The 18,070-nt window shown below is 49.1% G+C and overlaps 1 protein-coding gene across 7 annotated transcripts in view; it reads left to right on the top strand.

The window, feature by feature from the left end:
- The window catches only part of LOC140403183 (uncharacterized), a 53,805-nt gene extending 36,140 nt beyond the window's left edge, over window positions 1-17,665 (top strand). For 4 of the 7 annotated variants that reach the window (XM_072490908.1, XM_072490914.1, XM_072490912.1 and 1 more), the window contains exons 4-6: window positions 907-1,115; window positions 7,309-9,894; window positions 11,536-13,682. In XM_072490908.1, coding sequence (XP_072347009.1) covers window positions 8,147-9,049 — 903 coding nt within the window. In that variant the 5' untranslated portion in view covers window positions 907-1,115; window positions 7,309-8,146 and the 3' untranslated portion in view covers window positions 9,050-9,894; window positions 11,536-13,682. Of the gene's footprint in view, window positions 1-906; window positions 1,116-7,308; window positions 10,378-11,535; window positions 13,683-17,463 lie in introns of those variants that run through there. The other 3 variants (XM_072490910.1, XM_072490913.1, XM_072490909.1) reach the window with 3 other exon arrangements.
- Window positions 17,666-18,070: the final 405 nt, after the last annotated feature.

The following is an 18,070-nucleotide window of genomic DNA, read 5'->3' on the forward strand; positions in this document are numbered from 1 at the left end:
ACAGTAGAACATCTAGTTCATGACTAATTAAAGTATTTTATTGTAAAATAAATGCGTGGTAAAGATAACTGAGAATTATATTCCAAACTACTAATACTGCTAAATTATCTTGGAGCTACTGCAAGTATGAGTGTCCACTAGCACGACTAACTCCCAACTCCTCGAGGTACAAAGTCACATGGTAAAATTACACTACCACCTGCTGGTTGGAGGTCGTGTACGTCATTATATACATGATGTCTTCTGCATATCATGGGGGGCTAGGGGGTAGAGAACCCCATCAGGTGGGTCATTGCTGACGCCATCCAATTGTGGAGAGAATTCTCAAAGGATCAGTCTCAAGGGTTCACCCTGGAAGATTTAAGTTTTACTGGTGTCTGGGTGGGTTATTGAGAAATCTAGTTCAATTAACCGCAGTCTGCTGCTTATTTCGGGCACTAACCCAGAATTAGTACAAGATGGAGATGATACATTTATTGCCTTCTATTTTTGCTCAACCCAGGGAATCTGGTGGCTTTATTCATTGAGCAAAAGCCTTGATGTCAGAACGAATTAATTAATTCTATATTGTCATTGCCAGCTGGAGATTCTGCACTTTTTGGGTGGACCAATTGAGTTGAGAAGGGCGATGGCACCATCTGCTGGCCTGATGTGAAATGACAGCTGAAACTTGCAGTGTCTGCCGAGATTGGTAACTAGGCTAGCTATCAAGGTTCCTGGCCTAAACATTGGCCACCAGGTGCTGCTATGACTACAGCAGGCTCGAGCTTACTTTTGCCCAGGTTTAATATATTTTCCAGCCGGCTCCTCTCGAGGCAGAATGATTTGAAGGGCGATGATGTGAGATTTGTAACTCTTTCCCCCCCACCGTGACATTTAAAACCTTTTTTTTTCCATTTTCCAAAGACCAGATTGGACGCCTCCATCGAGCCAGTCCTCGACTCGGAGTGCGGGAGCGGTGAGGAAGCAGCCAGATCCGTCGAGCCACTCCACTCTGAGCGCAGGAGCGGCGAGGAAACCAGCAGCGCCTAGAGTTCCTCACAAGCGGCAGAGCCCAGCTCGCCTCGGTGCTGCGCCCACGGGGGACCAGCCAAGAACAACTGCCACAGTCCCGAGTAAGGAAGATCTACAATCATTCATTGAGAATGTAGCTGTTGCGATGCCATAAGGGTTGTGGGTTCTCGAGCTAATCTCTGCCAGACTTCTAGTCACCTTTGGGGCCAATTGACGCTCGATTGGGAGGTAGATATGAGCCTTCTTAGTTTGGAGAGGTCAGACGTTGAGAGCTGTGTTTCTTCCAAACCCCTGCCCTCCGTCAGCTGGGACACTAGCGCAAGTCTTTGTTTTTTTTATAATGCACGAGGATTGGTCACCTCGCAATTTCGGACAACACCCTTCGAGTGATACATATCGGGAATATTCTGAATATCGGGAATATTCTGAAACCGTTTCGAACAGCCCGCGCATCAGTCGCTTCTTCAGTGTGTGCTCGGAGGTGCGCACGTTCCCCTGGAATGATACTGGGATTAAATGAGGGTCAGATTCCGAGAGTAGGCATTTCGAATAGAAAAGCTCATCTCTAATTAATTGATGATTAGGAAAGTAGAAGTAGCCATCTCTTATTGATCCCAATGACAAAGGCTAGCCCGAATTTAAAAATAGGAGCAATCCAAGATGCAAGGTGCAGGAGATCATAGAATTTGCTGTTCAGAAGGAGGCCATTTGACCCATCAAGTCTGCACTGGCCCTTGGAAAAAGCACCCTACTTAAAGCCCACCCCTCCACCGTAACCCAGTAGCCCCACCTTAACCCTTTTGGACACCTTGAGGGGCAATTTATCATGGCGAATCCACCTAACCCGCACATCTTTAGACTGTGGGAGGAAACCGGAGCACCCGGAGGAAACCCACGCAGACACTGGGAGAACGTCCAGGCAGTGACCCAAGCTGGGAACCGAATCTGGGACCCTGGAGCTGTGAAGCAACAGTGCTAACCACCGTGCTACCGTATTGCCCATTCTTGGGGCATGGAATTGGTCTGGGGCAGGAGACGCTTAATCCTGTGGAATGGGTTGCACCTCAATGGGACTAGGGGCACCTCAACGGGACTAGGGGCAGTGTCCTCATCAGTGTGGGGTTCAAACTTGTTGGGGTAATTATCACCAGCAGTTGAAAAGAGTAAGGTGTGGGGGGTGTGGCGCAGTGATTAGCACCGCTGCCTCACTGCACCGAGGACCCGGGTTCGATCCCGGCCCCGGGTCACTGTCTGGGTGGAGTTTGCACATTCTCCCCGTGTCTGCGTGGGTCTCACCCCCACAACCCAAAGATGTGCAGGGTAGGTGGATTGGCCGTGCTAAAGTGCCCCTTAATTTGGGGGAAAAAAGAATTGGATACTCTAAATTTATGTTGAAAAAATGTGGGCTGGAAGTGTGTCCTCGAGGATTGAATCCATTTGGTGGAGTTGTTGAGGGAGAGGAGGGAAAGGGGGAGTTGTTGAGGGAGAGGAGGGAAAGGGGGAGTTGTTGAGGGGGAGGAGGGAAAGGGGGAGTTGTTGAGGGGGAGGAGGGAAAGGGGGAGTTGTTGAGGGGGAGGAGGGAAAGGGGGAGTTGTTGAGGGGGAGGAGGGAAAGGGGGAGTTGTTGAGGGGGAGGAGGGAAAGGGGGAGTTGTTGAGGGGGAGGAGGGAAAGGGGGAGTTGTTGAGGAGGGGAAAGGGGGAGTTGTTGAGGGGGAAGGAGGGGAAAGGGAGTTGTTGAGGGGGAAAGGAGGGAAAGGGAGTTGAGGGGGGAGGAGGGAAAGGGAGTTGAGGGGGGAGGAGGGAAAGGGAGTTGAGGGGGGAGGAGGGAAAGGGAGTTGAGGGGGGAGGAGGGAAAGGGAGTTGTTGAGGGGGGAGGAGGGAAAGGGAGTTGTTGAGGGGGGAGGAGGGAAAGGGAGTTGTTGAGGGGGGAGGAGGGAAAGGGAGTTGTTGAGGGGGGAGGAGGGAAAGGGAGTTGTTGAGGGGGGAGGAGGGAAAGGGAGTTGTTGAGGGGGGAGGAGGGAAAGGGAGTTGTTGAGGGGGGAGGAGGGAAAGGGAGTTGTTGAGGGGGGAGGAGGAAAGGGAGTTGTTGAGGGGGAGGAGGGAAAGGGAGTTGTTGAGGGGGAGGAGGGAAAGGGAGTTGTTGAGGGGGGAGGAGGGAAAGGGAGTTGTTGAGGGGGGGAGGAGGGAAAGGGAGTTGTTGAGGGGGGAGGAGGGAAAGGGAGTTGTTGAGGGGGGAGGAGGGAAAGGGAGTTGTTGAGGGGGGAGGAGGGGAAAGGGAGTTGTTGAGGGGGGAGGAGGGAAAGGGAGTTGTTGAGGGGGGAGGAGGGAAAGGGAGTTGTTGAGGGGGGAAGAGGGAAAGGGAGTTGTTGAGGGGGGAAGAGGGAAAGGGAGTTGTTGAGGGGGGAGGAGGGAAAGGGAGTTGTTGAGGGGGAGGAGGGAAAGGGGGAGTTGTTGAGGGGGAGGAGGGAAAGGGGGAGTTGTTGAGGGGGAGGAGGGAAAGGGGGGGTTGTTGAGGGGGAGGAGGGAAGGGTGGAGTTGTTGAGGAGGAGGAGGGAAAGGGGGAGTTGTTGAGGGGGAGGAGGGAAGGGGGAGTTGTTGGATGGACGGGGGGGGGGCGTTGTTGGAGGGACTGGGGGGACGGTGTGCTCACTTGTGACCTACTGGTCTCCCAGATAGTGAGATTGAGGAACAAATCTGCCAAGGGACTCACCACAAGAAGTAATGGTGACACTGGGGGATTGGAGGGGCAATAACCTTTTTGAAAATTGTGTTCAGGAGAACATCTTGCACGTTCCTGAAAGGGGACTGGGAAATGACGTGAGTCAAGTTGTGGCAGAACATTTGGATAAAGGTGATCATAAAGTTTACAATAGCCTCCCAATACTGATTTCAAATTTGAAGAGATCTAGTCTGGGTCAGCTGGAGCCAGAGACCATCCGGGAGAAGAGTATGGAACAATGCACGATCATTCAGGAAAAGATGCATCGATAGGCTATCTCCTGGGGGTCCCTGGATGAGGGGAGATAATTTGGAAAATATTGCATTAGAAACTTGTTGAGTAGCAAGCTCAAAATAATGGATTGAGGGGGTGGGAGGAGAATGGGAGGTAACTTGAAAGGACCACTCTCCCTGCCATCGTGCTGTGTTGGATTGGGTCCTAAGGGCAAGAGTGATACCTGCCACTCTTGCCTACTTGGGCCTGCACGTCTGACTCCACATGCTCAGCCAATATGGCTGACTGACTCTGAACGGTCTTGTGAAATGATCTCCATTTGGGATGGGTAACAAATGTTGGCCCAGCCGTGATACCCATACCCCAGGGCAAAGCTGGAAAGAATTTAGTATTGAGAAGCGCTTGGGGTGGAGGCAATGGCTCGTGTGACGGCGGAAGGTACTGGAAAGGGTAGCTGTGTTTGCGGGAGATGCTGGATGGCCTGCAGCCTGGATGGCCTGCAGCCCCGGGTTGCTAAGGGGACTGTGGAGATGGTGGAAAGGCTCGCCGTCACCCTTCAATCTTCCCGAGAGCACCAGAGGATTAGAGGGACAGATGTGACTCCCTTATTCGAGAAGGGGGGTGAGGATGGTCAGTTTGACATCCGTGGTGGGCAAGGATTTGAGGCGGGGGAGGTTTAGTTTAATTGAGGAGAGCCGGCAGAGTGTTTGATCCTGTTTTCTGGGAAGGTAACAAGATTGTTGAGAATGTGGTGCATGTTGTCTGTATAAGTTTACCTCAAAAGGTTGGTCAACAAAATTTGAGGCTGAAAAGGGGAGCCAGTATCCTATTGGATAATCTGCTTGATGACTGGAAGCAGTGAGTCAGGGTAGATGGTTTGTTTTTTCAGTCTGGAAGCTGGTAGATGAGGGGTGTTCCCCAAGAGACCCATCAATGACCTGGATCTTGAGAATACTCCAATTGCAAAATCTGCTGGGCAGCAGTGGTAAACCGAGGATTATGAAATGCTGCCGGCAGACTGGGCAGATGGAATTCAATCCGTCTGAGTGAGCTGATGCATTTTGACAGAAGGGACAAGGCAAGGCAACTGTATATTTGCACAGATCTAGCCGAGTGTATACAGGGACCCCTGGGTGTGTTTGCATTGAAGGTGGCCTATTGAGTCCGGTTAGCCAAGCATGTGGGATCTTGGGCTTCCAGACTAGTAAATCCGGGTGGTTACACGGAACCTTTTTTATAAAGCTCTGGTTAAGCCCATAGATGTCGGCGTTTGACCATTCAGCCCATCAGGTCTGCTCCATCATTCAAATGAGATGCTGACCAATGGTGATGATCCCCAACTCCACCTTCCCGCCTTATCCCCATAACCCTCGATTCCTTCACTGATTAAAAATCTGTATCTCGGCCTTGAACATAACAACCCGGCCTCCACAGCTCTCTGCGGTAATGAATTCCTCATTCACTCCCCTCTGAGAGAAGAAATTCCTCATCTCTGTCTGAAATGGGTGACCCCGTGACTCTGAGATGATGCCCTCTAGACTCTCCCACAAGGAGAAACATCCTCTCAGCATCGACCCTGTCAAACCTCCCTGAGAATCGGATATATCTCAATAAGGTTGCTTCTCATTCGTAACTCCGCAAAGTACAGGCTCCCCTCATACAATGCCTCCGTACTGGGGTTAAACCTCAAACCTTCTCTGGATTGCTCCAATGCCAATACCTGCCCTTGGATAAGAGGACCACAGATTCACCAGTGTTCCAGGTGTGGTCTAACTAGTGCCTTGTATCGTTAAGTTTGGAGTAAGACTTCTCCAACATTCCATTTGACTTTCCTACTACCTGCTGAACTTGCCTGTTGGCTTTTTCTGAGTTTTATGTAGGAGGAGCCCCAAATCCCCTCCTGCAGTCTTTCTCAGTTCAAATAATATTCGGCCCCTTTATGCTGCATAACTTCACAATTTTCCGACATTATAAATATTCCATCTGCAGAGCTTTTACCTACTCGACCGAACCCTGTCTGCATCCCTCTGTACACTGTCATTCTCCCCAGTTGCCTTCCCACCTATTTTTGGCATCCGCAAGAGAAATAAGTAGCCTTAATCCTCTGAAACTTCCCAGAATTTGAGGATTCTTGGACAATTGCTACCAGTGCATCCGTTCACTATCACTGTAGCTACTTCCTTCCTGGAATTCACCCAGGGGCCTTTCTGGCCTTTAGCCTTTTCGTTTCCTTGGTACCTTTCTCTCCCATTATTTCTTGTCTCTCTTTCTTCGTCTTCCTCTTCCACCCACAACCATTTGTCCTGAATTACTTTGTATTTTTGCAATGTTGTTCCTGTCTCCTGTGAAGACTGATGCAACGTATTTATTTACCTCTGTCACTTCCTTGCCATTTCCCAATTCCCTATTTTCCCCAGTCTCATTCTCTAAGGGGCCTATGTTCACTTTGGCCCCTCTTTTTGTATATTTAAAGAAGCTCTTGTATATTACTTGCTAGTTTACACTCTAATCTCCTTTTGGTCATCTTTTGTTGTGCTTTCCCCCCCCCCCACCCCCAAAAAAAACTTTCCCAATCCTCTGGCTTTTTTTTGGAAAAAAAGTGGAATTTCTGCCACTCATGGGGCATGTTTTCTTTCATTTTAATACTATCCTTCCTCTGTTAACCATGGTTGTGTCATTGCCCTTCACTAGAAGCCTGCCTCCCTCAATCTGATCTGGTTGTCACCGTTTGGGAAAGGACGAGGGTGCAGAGCAGTGATGAGGCTGGGGTTTGGCTTCCTAATGGGCAGCACGGTAGCATTGTGGATAGCCCAATTGCTTCACAGCTCCAGGGTCCCAGGTTCGATTCCGGCTTGGGTCACTGTCTGTGCGGAGTCTGCACGTTCTCCCTGTGTGTGCGTGGGTTTCCTCCGGGTGCTCTGGTTTCCTCCCACAGTCCAAAGATGTGCAGGTTAGGTGGATTGGCCATGATAAATTGCCCTTAGTGTCCAAAATTGCCCTTAGTGTTGGGTGGGGTTACTGGATTAGGGGGGTAGGGTGGAGGTGTTGACTCTTTCCAAGGGCGGTGCGGACTCGATGGGCCAAATGGCCTCCTTCTGCACTGTAAATTCTATGTAAATTTGGTGGGTGAGCAAGATTGTGACCGAGTTAGACGAGGTTGAGGGCAGCTGATGGTGGAATGCCTAGGAGGCCAGTATTGGGTGTGGGTCGGGGGCGGAGGGGGGAGTCGTTTCACACGGCGATTAATCTAACATTTTTTCTGTGAACAAAGCCTTTCGCTCTGTTTGAATGTGAGCAGCAGTGTGGAATTTTTGGTTTTATCGTTGTCCGTCTTTTTCTAGACTCTGCTCCGCAATCGAAGCACCCTAGTCTGGAAGTGAACAAGGCCAGCAATGCCGAGAGGTCGACCAAACCAAAGCCCGGTGAAGGTTACTGCGCTGCCTCCTTTTGAGTGGAAGAAGTTGAATGTAAGGCTAAAGGGGCAGATTGCCAAAGTGCCCGTCAAATCTACACCATGGGTTCAGCAAGGTATCCCCCCTTCAAAGATTCCCATCTGCCACAACCACCAACAATCAACAAACTCTCCTGGAGATAAATGTGGAGACGCCATCCCTGCCAAATGAGGGAATGCCGCCTTCCAGGGAACCTCATTCGGAAAGTGACACCGGAGAAACCGGCAGTGCGGGACAGGCTGGACCTGAAGCCTCTTCGATAAGGCCCACTGATGAAATTCTGAATGAAAATATTCCGCTCAACAATCCCCAGGGTCCTCTAATTATTGGAGAAGTTCCATCTCCCCAGGGAGCGCAAGCCGCCCCTGGCCACAGCACCACGCGCACTCCAGTTGAAGAGGAAAAGTTGGAGGATGAACAGGTTGAAGAAAACTCTTGCAGTCGCAGCCTCCCCCTCCCACAATTGACAAAACCTTCTGAAGTAAATGTGGAGACACAATCCTTACAAATAAGGTATTGGCGCCTTCCAGGAAATCTCTTTCGGAAGTGACATTGAGGAACCGGCAGTGCAGGACGGACTGGTCTTGCCACTCTGAGGCCCACAGAAGGACCGACCCTGGCAGCAAAAGAGGAAACTCTGAATCAAACCGTTGCGGTCAAGAATCCCCAGGGTTACCTCCCAATTGGAAGAGTTCCTTCTCCCAGGGAGAGCAAGCGGCCCCTTGCCATGGCAACACGCATACTTCAGTTGAAGAGGAAAAGTTGGAGGATGAAAGGGTTGAAGAAAACTCTTGCACAGCGGAACGTGGATCAGCTGAATATGAAGGCGAGGTGGGTTCTGTCGCATCGCCTAGTCCCATTCAATGGAGAAAATGACGGGGATCCAAGTGGTGGCTGGACGATAGAAGCTGATTTGTGCTCAAACAAAGTGCAAAATGAGGCACGTGTTAATGATGGAAATGAGTATTGTGGAACACGTATGTATTTAAACACCCTGAATGCTGACCAGGTTCATGTGGCTGAAAACGTTACTAGTATTAACGGAAAGATGGACTTGAATAATGTCAATCTGCAACCCAGAGACTTGCAGGAACAACATCTACTTCCTCAATCTAGTTCACCAAGCTCTGAGGGAGAGTCTCGGAATGTTGCCAGAGTTAGTCCAATGAAATGTGTATCTGTAATCAACAATGGCAGTGTTATGCCAATGGCGGCGAGCCGGGTAGATCTCCAAGAGCCTACTTTGGGAAGTTGCCTTGATGAGCCTTCCCCAGAGGCTGGTTGTGACATCTCTAACGTTAAGCTAACAATGTACCAGTATTCTGAAGAGGCAGATACTGAAGACTCTCCTAATGAGCTTTTCCCAGAATCACTTCAGAGTCCTGAAGACCAACGTGTCCCTGAACCCAAAGGCCTACCGGTAACGTGCAAGATGGAGGATTGTGTTGGAAACTGGCCCTCTGAAGAGCAGCTTGGCATTTCACCTGAGGATTGGCCTGCAGATCGGGGGGTTTCCAAGTCCAGCACTCTTAGTGGTCATGACTTGGCAGGGAAAAGCAGCAGTACCACCAGCACTCCCGAAGAGCTGAAGGACTATGACAGTAGCTCGGGGGGTAGAGTCCAAGTCTGACGACAAACCGAAATCGGCTGATCAGTTTATTCATCGGACTGAACTCAGCCCTCCGGACGACCTCCTGGATCAGGATTTGGGGATTCACTTGGAAAGGGGTGATGCAGATCCCGAAACACTGGCAGCGGATGATCTGCACGGTGATCCTCCAACCGAGCCCATGATGTCTTCAGAGGAGGAAGATCACTCGGAGGAAGATTGCCCAGGAGTGACTGAACACGCCCAATGTGGACTGGAAGGGATTGACAACCCAGTGTTTGAAGATAAAACCACAAGTGACTCTAATTTGGAAGTGCAGTCTCTATGTGCGGTGGTCTCATTTCAAACCCGCAACTCTGCATGCCTTGGACGAGAATGAAGAGCATGTACCAGTTGAGACTCCTCATTCCCTTGAACACGGTTACACCGCGTCTGATTCCCTTGCTCCCAAAGCTGCTGCTTGTCAGGTGCTGACCTTCAGAGGATCCGACTTGTGACCAGATCCCTGTTACGATTGGCCTTCAGTCCTGTAGGCCTCCAGTAAGCCTATCCTCTCCAGGCCCCCATCTTCCTCCAAACGAAAGCTCGAGCGACTCTGTCCCTGGAGTGACTCTCGCTCTACACCAGGTGCCGGGTGACCCGGCAGACGATGACCCCGGGTTACACCACGCGGATGACCTGACACTAGACTGGTCTGATCAATCCAAGTCTCGCGTGGTAGAACGAACCCGCCGTTGCCGAATGTCCAATAGACTGCCTTTATGGGGAGTTGATTAATCTCCAGTTGAATGATCCTACCATCGATGCAAATGGAAGTCACATGTGGCAGCAGTACTACTCTGCTTGTGAAAAGAATGGAAGCACAGGTAATGTATAAATGCTCATTGTTTAGCGATAAACCTACCGAATCCTGGGGGAGGTGGGGGGGGGGGGGTCAATTTGATGTTGTATTGGATTCATGAACCCTAGCTTGGATTGCAGCAAAACTATTTTGCACTGACTTAGGAGTGTGTGGGTCTTTATTACCCAATTCAATGAATTCTTGTGCCACTAGAAGGTTTTTTTTTTTTTTTTTTGCAAGAATATGTGATCTTTTGTTCCTATGACTGACTTTATTTTTTGTTGTAACAATTTTGGAGCTGGCCTTTTCTTTTCTTTCGGGGTCTTGTTAGCTTGCGAGCAGTACCTTGTCGTGGGGTGTCTCCAATCGCTCCTCAAACCAACCCCCATGTACTTGTAATGGGACTGAAGCAAGTGGTTGAAATGCCAGTTCGAATGTATTTCTAAATGTGTAACACTTTAACCACTGGTGAGCCGTCACTTGTAATAAATTTTGGTTTTGAACTGAAGATGTGCAATCTGGCCGTTTCTTATTTTTTGTGAACTGCCGTACGCGACAATGCAGCCTTTCTGAATAGTAGTGGACAAAACAATTGAAACACCTCCAAATATTGCTTCTCCCCCCCCCCCCCCCCCCGAAAAACATTGCTCCAAGGAAGCTCCTGTTGCAGCATGTTTTCATCGTGATTTCAATTTTTTAAACCATTCTTGACACTAATCCCCCTTTTATTTAAAAAAAAAAAAAAAAAAAAAAAAATTTTTTTTAATTGAATTGGTTCTAGGGGTTGCAAACGTGCTCTCTGGAAAATCCATGGTGGTACCGGCTGAGGTGTGGCAGTGTAATCAAATGGAATAAACGTGTGTACCATGACCTATTGTGTCTCCCCCATGTTTAACATTTCCTCTGGAATAGATCTGTGTCTAATCAATGTCTGTCAACAGCAAATGTCACATCACACATGACCTGACTCTCTTCAAATCCAAAATGAACCATTTGTTCTCTGTTTTGGAGCTGGACATGGTGATACTGCCAGATTGGAAACCTTGAATGAGCAAAGCCACTGTCACTTGGCTAAAAGTTTTTTTTTTTTAAGGTGAAAAGTGAACATGTGGGAGTGCCCAAACATTTAACCCACCTCTTGAGGCCTGACCATCCCCCCCCCCCCCCCAAAAAAAAAAACCAAGCAGCTTTTGTTCAATTTCGCACTTGTCATCGTGACGTTGTCCCATTTTCATGTCTGCCTGGGGCTGTCTTGTCGGCTGCACAAAAGACTGAATGTGTGTGATTAATGGAACCAGCTGAAGTTTTAACATGACCTGCCTTGACACTTGACTGACTAGAGAAGACATGTGGTCTCCCTATTTTAATGACCGTTTGCAGTCCCGCCTGTCTATTGCACAGTAGGAGATGCATAAAACTTACCTGTATCTATAATCACACTCCCTTTTGTGTCCATGAGTAGTTTGGGTGTATTCGATACAATTAATCCGATGTTGTGCAGGAAATGCGAATTGTCTAGTTTGTTACAAACCGGATTGTGCTCGACCATCTTTCATGTTCATTTTTTCTACTACAAAACTTTTTAGTTGTAGATTTGCATGAAACAAAAAAGGGTTTTTCTGCTTGAAACTATTTTCCAAATCTTCAGTGCTGTCAACTGTTGCAGGCCTCTTGAGTGAGGGTGATCAACACTACAGACACCGGCTTGTGTGCCGTGGATGGCCCCCCTGCTGCCTCCTTTCCTTTCAACCATCTATGAAGTTGAAACGGCAGAGGAGACTAGGCTGGAGGATGTTGAGAGAGAGGAGGCTGGCAACCCAGCAGCAGACTGGCAGTGCCTTGAACTCATTGATGATCCTGGTGAGAAGGTCCTGCACCTGCAGATTGAACCGGTGGAGGTGATGCAGCAGTTGATCAACCAAACGTTGCTGATCTCTGGAGACGGAGTCAAGTTGCAAAGCAAGGTAATGGTTGACAAGGCAGAACTGAGCAAATGGACAGACCTCATATCGCCACTCGATGACTCCACGGCCAGTGTCACATCCGTAACCAGCTTTTCCCCGGAAGATATCTCCTCTTCCCAAGGGGAATGGACAGTGGTGGAGTTGGAGACTCACCATTAACACGCATGTGCGCACTGGTTTGTGCACTCTTGTCTCCATGGGCAGCAGTTAGAAATCAGAAGGCCAGCTTTTAATATTGAAGTCCTCTAATGCTTTGGTTTTTAAATATTTAGGATCATCTATGTTTTTGGTGGCTCACATGCCCAGGTTGCTCGAATATAAATGTCTTATTCGGAGTGGAATTTTTATAAAGTGAAAAAGGAAGTTTTAAAGGGGAGCAGTGATGGAACTCCAGTTTTTGTGAACATTCGTGCAAATGGGGCCGACTTTCTCGAAACGGGAGGATATTTTTTTTTAAAGAGGTATAGCACATGTCAGTGTGCATGTTTTTTTTTGATGCCACTGGGGTTAAGTGTCCTTTTTCGTAGTGAGTTATACAAGTATGCAGGGAATGCTTTACAAAGCAGCCTTTTATCGCGAGTTTTGCAGGGTGATTATTTAAAAATTGTTCAAATTGTCATATCATTGGTCTGATCTCCGGCTGCTTAGCTCTAGGGTTGACTGGACACTAAACTGCAGAAGAATGTCCCTTGCCTGTCAATGTTGGCTTGTATTTGGCAACAATTTGCTTAAATCTGAAGACTGCATGGATGGCCCAAAACTGAACCGGCAATTTGCATGCTGCATTTGAGCTCATTGATATTTATCAGGTGTCAGTAACACTTTTTGCATCCGTTTAACATGGCATTTACAGTTTCAATACTGTAACTGATCCTGAGCTCTCTGATCTACCTATTATTAGCTGTAATAATACCAATTTTTTGAGAACGTGGTGTTTTTTTTTAATGTCCTCCATCCATGAACAAGTTTATAAGCAGATGGACTTAATTGCATAGTATCCAATCCAACATCCACACTATTGAAGGCAACTAGATTGAAAGTTGCCCATGTCCATATGAGGGAAGATTTGCTAGGATTACTGGTAAATACACTGTCTAGGAAGCATGCTTGCGAAGCATAATGCTTTAATAAGCATAGTAGATTTCTGTATTTCAATTTCTACATACCACTTGCGTACTGGACTGGTGATTTATAATTGGCTGAAAAATGATAGCACACAGACTATTGTCCCGCTCTCATTTTTAAACTGCCCCGCCGATTTAGAATTTCTGGCAGATGTTGGTGTTCCACGAAGCAACTGTGTAAAGATCACGTCTGAAATACTCCAGTTTAAAGGAGCGGTTGAATAAACTCGGTTTGTTCTCACTGGAACGACTGCGGTTGAGGGGTGACCTGATAGATGTCTACAAAATTGAGGCATAGACTGAGTGGATAGTCGGGCTTTTCCCAGGGTAGAGGGTCAATTACTAGGGGGCATAGGTTTAAGGTGAGAGGGTTAGAGTAGATGTACGAGGCAAGTTTTTTTTACACAGGGTAGTGGGAGCCTGGAACTCGCTGCCGGAGGAGGTGGCGGAAGCAGGGACGATAGTGACATTTAAGGGGCATCTTGACAAATGCATGAATAGGATGGGAATAGAGGGATACGGACCCAGGAACTGTAGAAGATTGTAGTTTAGTCGGGCAGCATGGGCTTGGAGGGCCGAAGGGCCTGTTCCTGTGCTGTACTGTTCTTTGTTCTTTGTTCAAAAATTTACCAGGAATGTAGTAAAGTGCAGAATTTGGTTTGGATATTGCTCTGTAGGTCATCCGTTCGAACTTAATTCTAGAGATGGATTTGTTTACAGTAAAGGCAGCTACTTCGGCCGTCTTGTTCTCGTTACCGTCGTGCACGTGGCGTAGGGGCGTAGGACTATACCGGGACTGTGGGACCCGTATGTTCAGTAGTGCTTATGTAGGGTGGATGGGGGGGGGGTATGGTGGAGCAGGGGGGCATGGGTGGGGGGGGGGGGCCGACATGGAGGTGTGGGGGGGGGGGGGGGAGGAGTTGGATGAATTGGGGTTTGATTAAGTATTGGGTTGAAACTTATTAAACAATTAATCCGGTTGCCTATTTTAACTCGTAGCCTAGTTGCCTATTAGAATTCGATACTGTGGGGTTGCAATTATTTTACAGCTACAGCAGTGTTGCCAAGTCTCAATGTGCAAGCTAACCAAGTTAATCTGAATAGATTTTTCATAAATTTAAAGTGCCCAATTCTCTCTTTTTACAATTGAGGGGCAATTTAGCGTGGCCAATCCACCTACACTGCACATCTTTTTGGGTTGTGGGGGTGAGACCCACGTAGACACGGGGAGACTGTGCAAACTCCACACAGACCAGGGGGCCGGGATCGAACCCTGATCCTCGGTGCGTGAGGTAGCAGTGCTTGCCACTGTGCTGCCCTTCAATCTGAATGTTTTTGCATGAGTGATTAGGCATTTCAAATTTTACAAATGGATGCTGAATTTCATACTTTCATTTTCACTTTTAAATAGTATCTAAGTCTTGGACAGTGTTTTAGTGGTTCCATAATCAGGTGAAAGTGTGCAAGTGAGTTTTTCAGTATGATATTCCGTGCCTTGCCTGTCAAACAGAGGGGAGCTTGGTTATCGTTGGTTTAACAGAGGGTTAAAATTCTCTTGTCCCAGCCACCTGCTCCTCCTGCAGTACTAACTGGCTGAGCTCAAACCCCAGTGCTTGCAAGTGCCAACTTGCAAGTGCAAATTTCAATTGCTGCAATTCTCCTTTAGCAGAGAATAACACTGCTTGGTTGGCAAGTTGCCTGTTTGAAACTTGGCATCGTAGTTATCCGGATGTGTGCAAGGTGAAACTTTTGTTCTTGAATGGGCATCTCCTCACTGGGCAGTAATTGCCCTTGCTTTGGCAACATGTTTGGATTAAAAAAAAAAAAAACAATTCAAATATTGTACGAGTTTGTCAACCAATAAATTTGCACTAGTTCATAACTTGCATGTTGATTGGATTGTATCCTGGTCATTCTCTTTCCCCTCCCATGCGCACAGGTACACTCTCTCACTCTCTCACTCTCAGGATTGGATCCTGGTCATTCTCTTTCCCCTCCCCATGCGCACAGGTTCACTCTCTCACTCTCTCTCACTCTCTCTCACTCTCTCTCACTCTCTCTCACACTCTCTCACACTCTCTCACACTCTCTCACACTCTCTCACACTCTCTCACACTCTCTCACACTCTCTCACACTCTCTCACACTCTCTCACACTCTCTCACACTCTCTCACACTCTCTCACACTCTCTCACACTCTCTCACACTCTCTCACACTCTCTCACACTCTCTCACACTCTCTCACACTCTCTCACACTCTCTCACACTCTCTCACACTCTCTCACACTCTCTCACACTCTCTCACACTCTCTCACACTCTCTCACACTCTCTCACTCTCTCAGGATTGGATCCTGGTCATTCTCTTTCCCTTCACCACACGCACAAGCTCTCACTCTCTCACTCAGGATTGGAACCTGGTTCATTCTCTATCCCCTCGCGCACGCGCACTCTCGCGCACTCTCGCGCACTCTCGCGCGCTCTCGCCACTCTCGCGCGCTCTCGCAGCCACTCTCGCGCACTCTCGCGCACTCTCGCGCACTCTCGCGCACTCTCGCGCACTCTCGCGCCACTCTCGCGCACTCTCGCACTCTCGCGTTAGGGGCTGTTTAGCACGGCTAAATCGCTGGCTTTGAAAGCAGACCAAGGCAGGCAGCAGCACTGTTCAATTCCTGTACCAGCCTCCCCGAACAGGTGCCGGAATGTGGTGACTAGGGGCTTTTCACAGTAACTTCATTTGAAGCATACTTGTCACAAGTGATTTTCATTTCATTTTCTCTCTCTCACACTCATTCTCTCTCTCTCTCTCTCTCCCCTGTTCTCTCTCTCTCCCCTGTTCTCTCTCTCTCCCCTGTTCTCTCTCTCTCTCCCCTGTTCTCTCTCTCTCCCCTGTTCTCTCTCTCTCCCCTGTTCTCTCTCTCTCCCTGTTCTCTCTCTCTCCCCTGTTCTCTCTCTCTCCCCTGTTCTCTCTCTCTCCCCTGTTCTCTCTCTCTCCCCTGTTCTCTCTCTCTCCCCTGTTCTCTCTCTCTCCCCTGTTCTCTCTCTCTCCCCTGTTCTCTCTCTCTCCCTGTTCTCTCTCTCTCCCCTGTTCTCTCTCTCTCCCCTGTTCTCTCTCTCTCCCCTGTTCTCTCTCTCTCCCCTGTTCTCTCTCTCTCTCTCCCCTGTTCTCTCTCTCTCTCTCCCCTGTTCTCTCTCTCTCTCTCCCCTGTTCTCTCTCTCTCTCTCCCCTGTTCTCTCTCTCTCTCCCCTGTTCTCTCTCTCTCTCCCCTGTTCTCTCTCTCTCTCCCCTGTTCTCTCTCTCTCTCCCCTGTTCTCTCTCTCTCTCCCCTGTTCTCTCTCTCTCTCCCCTGTTCTCTCTCTCTCCCCTGTTCTCTCTCTCTCCCCTGTTCTCTCTCTCTCTCCCCTGTTCTCTCTCTCTCCCTCCCCTGTTCTCTCTCTCTCCCTCCCCCGTTCTCTCTCTCTCCCTCCCCCGTTCTCTCTCTCTCCCTCCCCCGTTCTCTCTCTCTCCCTCCCCCGTTCTCTCTCTCTCTCTCCCCCGTTCTCTCTCTCTCTCTCCCCCGTTCTCTCTCTCTCTCTCCCCCGTTCTCTCTCTCTCTCTCCCCCGTTCTCTCTCTCTCTCTCTCTCCCCCGTTCTCTCTCTCTCTCTCTCTCTCCCCCGTTCTCTCTCTCTCTCTCTCCCCCGTTCTCTCTCTCTCTCTCTCTCCCCCGTTCTCTCTCTCTCTCTCTCTCCACCCCGTTCTCTCTCTCTCTCTCTCTCCCCGTTCTCTCTCTCTCTCTCTCTCCCCGTTCTCTCTCTCTCTCTCTCTCCCCCGTTCTCTCTCTCTCTCTCTCTCCCCCGTTCTCTCTCTCTCTCTCTCTCCCCCCGTTCTCTCTCTCTCTCCCCCGTTCTCTCTCTCTCTCCCCCGTTCTCTCTCTCTCTCCCCCGTTCTCTCTCTCTCTCTCCCCCGTTCTCTCTCTCTCTCCCCCGTTCTCTCTCTCTCTCCCCCGTTCTCTCTCTCTCTCTCTCTCTCTCCCCCGTTCTCTCTCTCTCTCTCTCTCTCTCTCCCCCGTTCTCTCTCTCTCTCTCTCTCTCTCTCCCCCGTTCTCTCTCTCTCTCTCTCTCTCCCCCCCGTTCTCTCTCTCTCTCTCTCTCTCTCTCCCCCGTTCTCTCTCTCTCTCTCTCTCTCTCTCCCCCGTTCTCTCTCTCTCTCTCTCTCTCTCCCCCGTTCTCTCTCTCTCTCTCTCTCTCCCCCGTTCTCTCTCTCTCTCTCTCTCTCTCCCCGTTCTCTCTCTCTCTCTCTCTCTCCCCCGTTCTCTCTCTCTCTCTCTCTCTCCCCCGTTCTCTCTCTCTCTCTCTCTCTCCCCCGTTCTCTCTCTCTCTCTCCTCTCTCCCCCGTTCTCTCTCTCTCTCTCTCTCTCTCTCTCTCTCTCCCCCGTTTTCTCTCTCTCTCTCTCTCTCTCTCTCTCTCCCCCGTTTTCTCTCTCTCTCTCTCTCTCTCTCTCCCCCGTTCTCTCTCTTTTCTAAACCAGGCAGTGTGGAACTTTGTTTCAGTAGTGCGATATCTTGTCAGGAGGTGGCAGTGGATCAGCTGTTCCAGCTGAACTCTGGGAAGGAGTAAACTTTGGGAAGAAAGATGTTAAGATGACACTGTACATGTTTCTATGCTCTTAAAATTACATGAGTGTTCCTTTGCATGACTTTTTTGTGAAGGTGTACTGCAAATAAAAATTTTATAGAAATCAAAATGTGTTGAGTCAACTTCTTTACCTGGCAGTGACTTGCTCTTACCCCTGTCTCTCCAGTCACCTCTGACCAAGCTGATTTGTACAGGGGCAGCATCTATTATGGTAGCAGACTTGCTAATTTTGAATGCCGATGATTTGGTTTGAGTGACCATGTATCCTACCTGCTCGTCCCTTTTAGATCATCTTTCAAAAAAAAATTGCGCAATTGTTGCAGATTATGGCCAATTAAAACTGGCTCCGATAGGCCTTCATACATCACCGTGCGGCCTCCCAGTGAGACATCACTGTGGACCAATGGGCAGCACGTTCGCATAGTGGTTCACAGCAGCAGGGTTTGATTCCTGGCTTGGGTCACCGTCTGTGCGGAATCTGCATGTTCTCCCCCTGTCTG

This window comes from Scyliorhinus torazame, chromosome 27 (assembly GCF_047496885.1).
Source record: "Scyliorhinus torazame isolate Kashiwa2021f chromosome 27, sScyTor2.1, whole genome shotgun sequence".
NCBI lineage: Eukaryota > Metazoa > Chordata > Chondrichthyes > Carcharhiniformes > Scyliorhinidae > Scyliorhinus > Scyliorhinus torazame.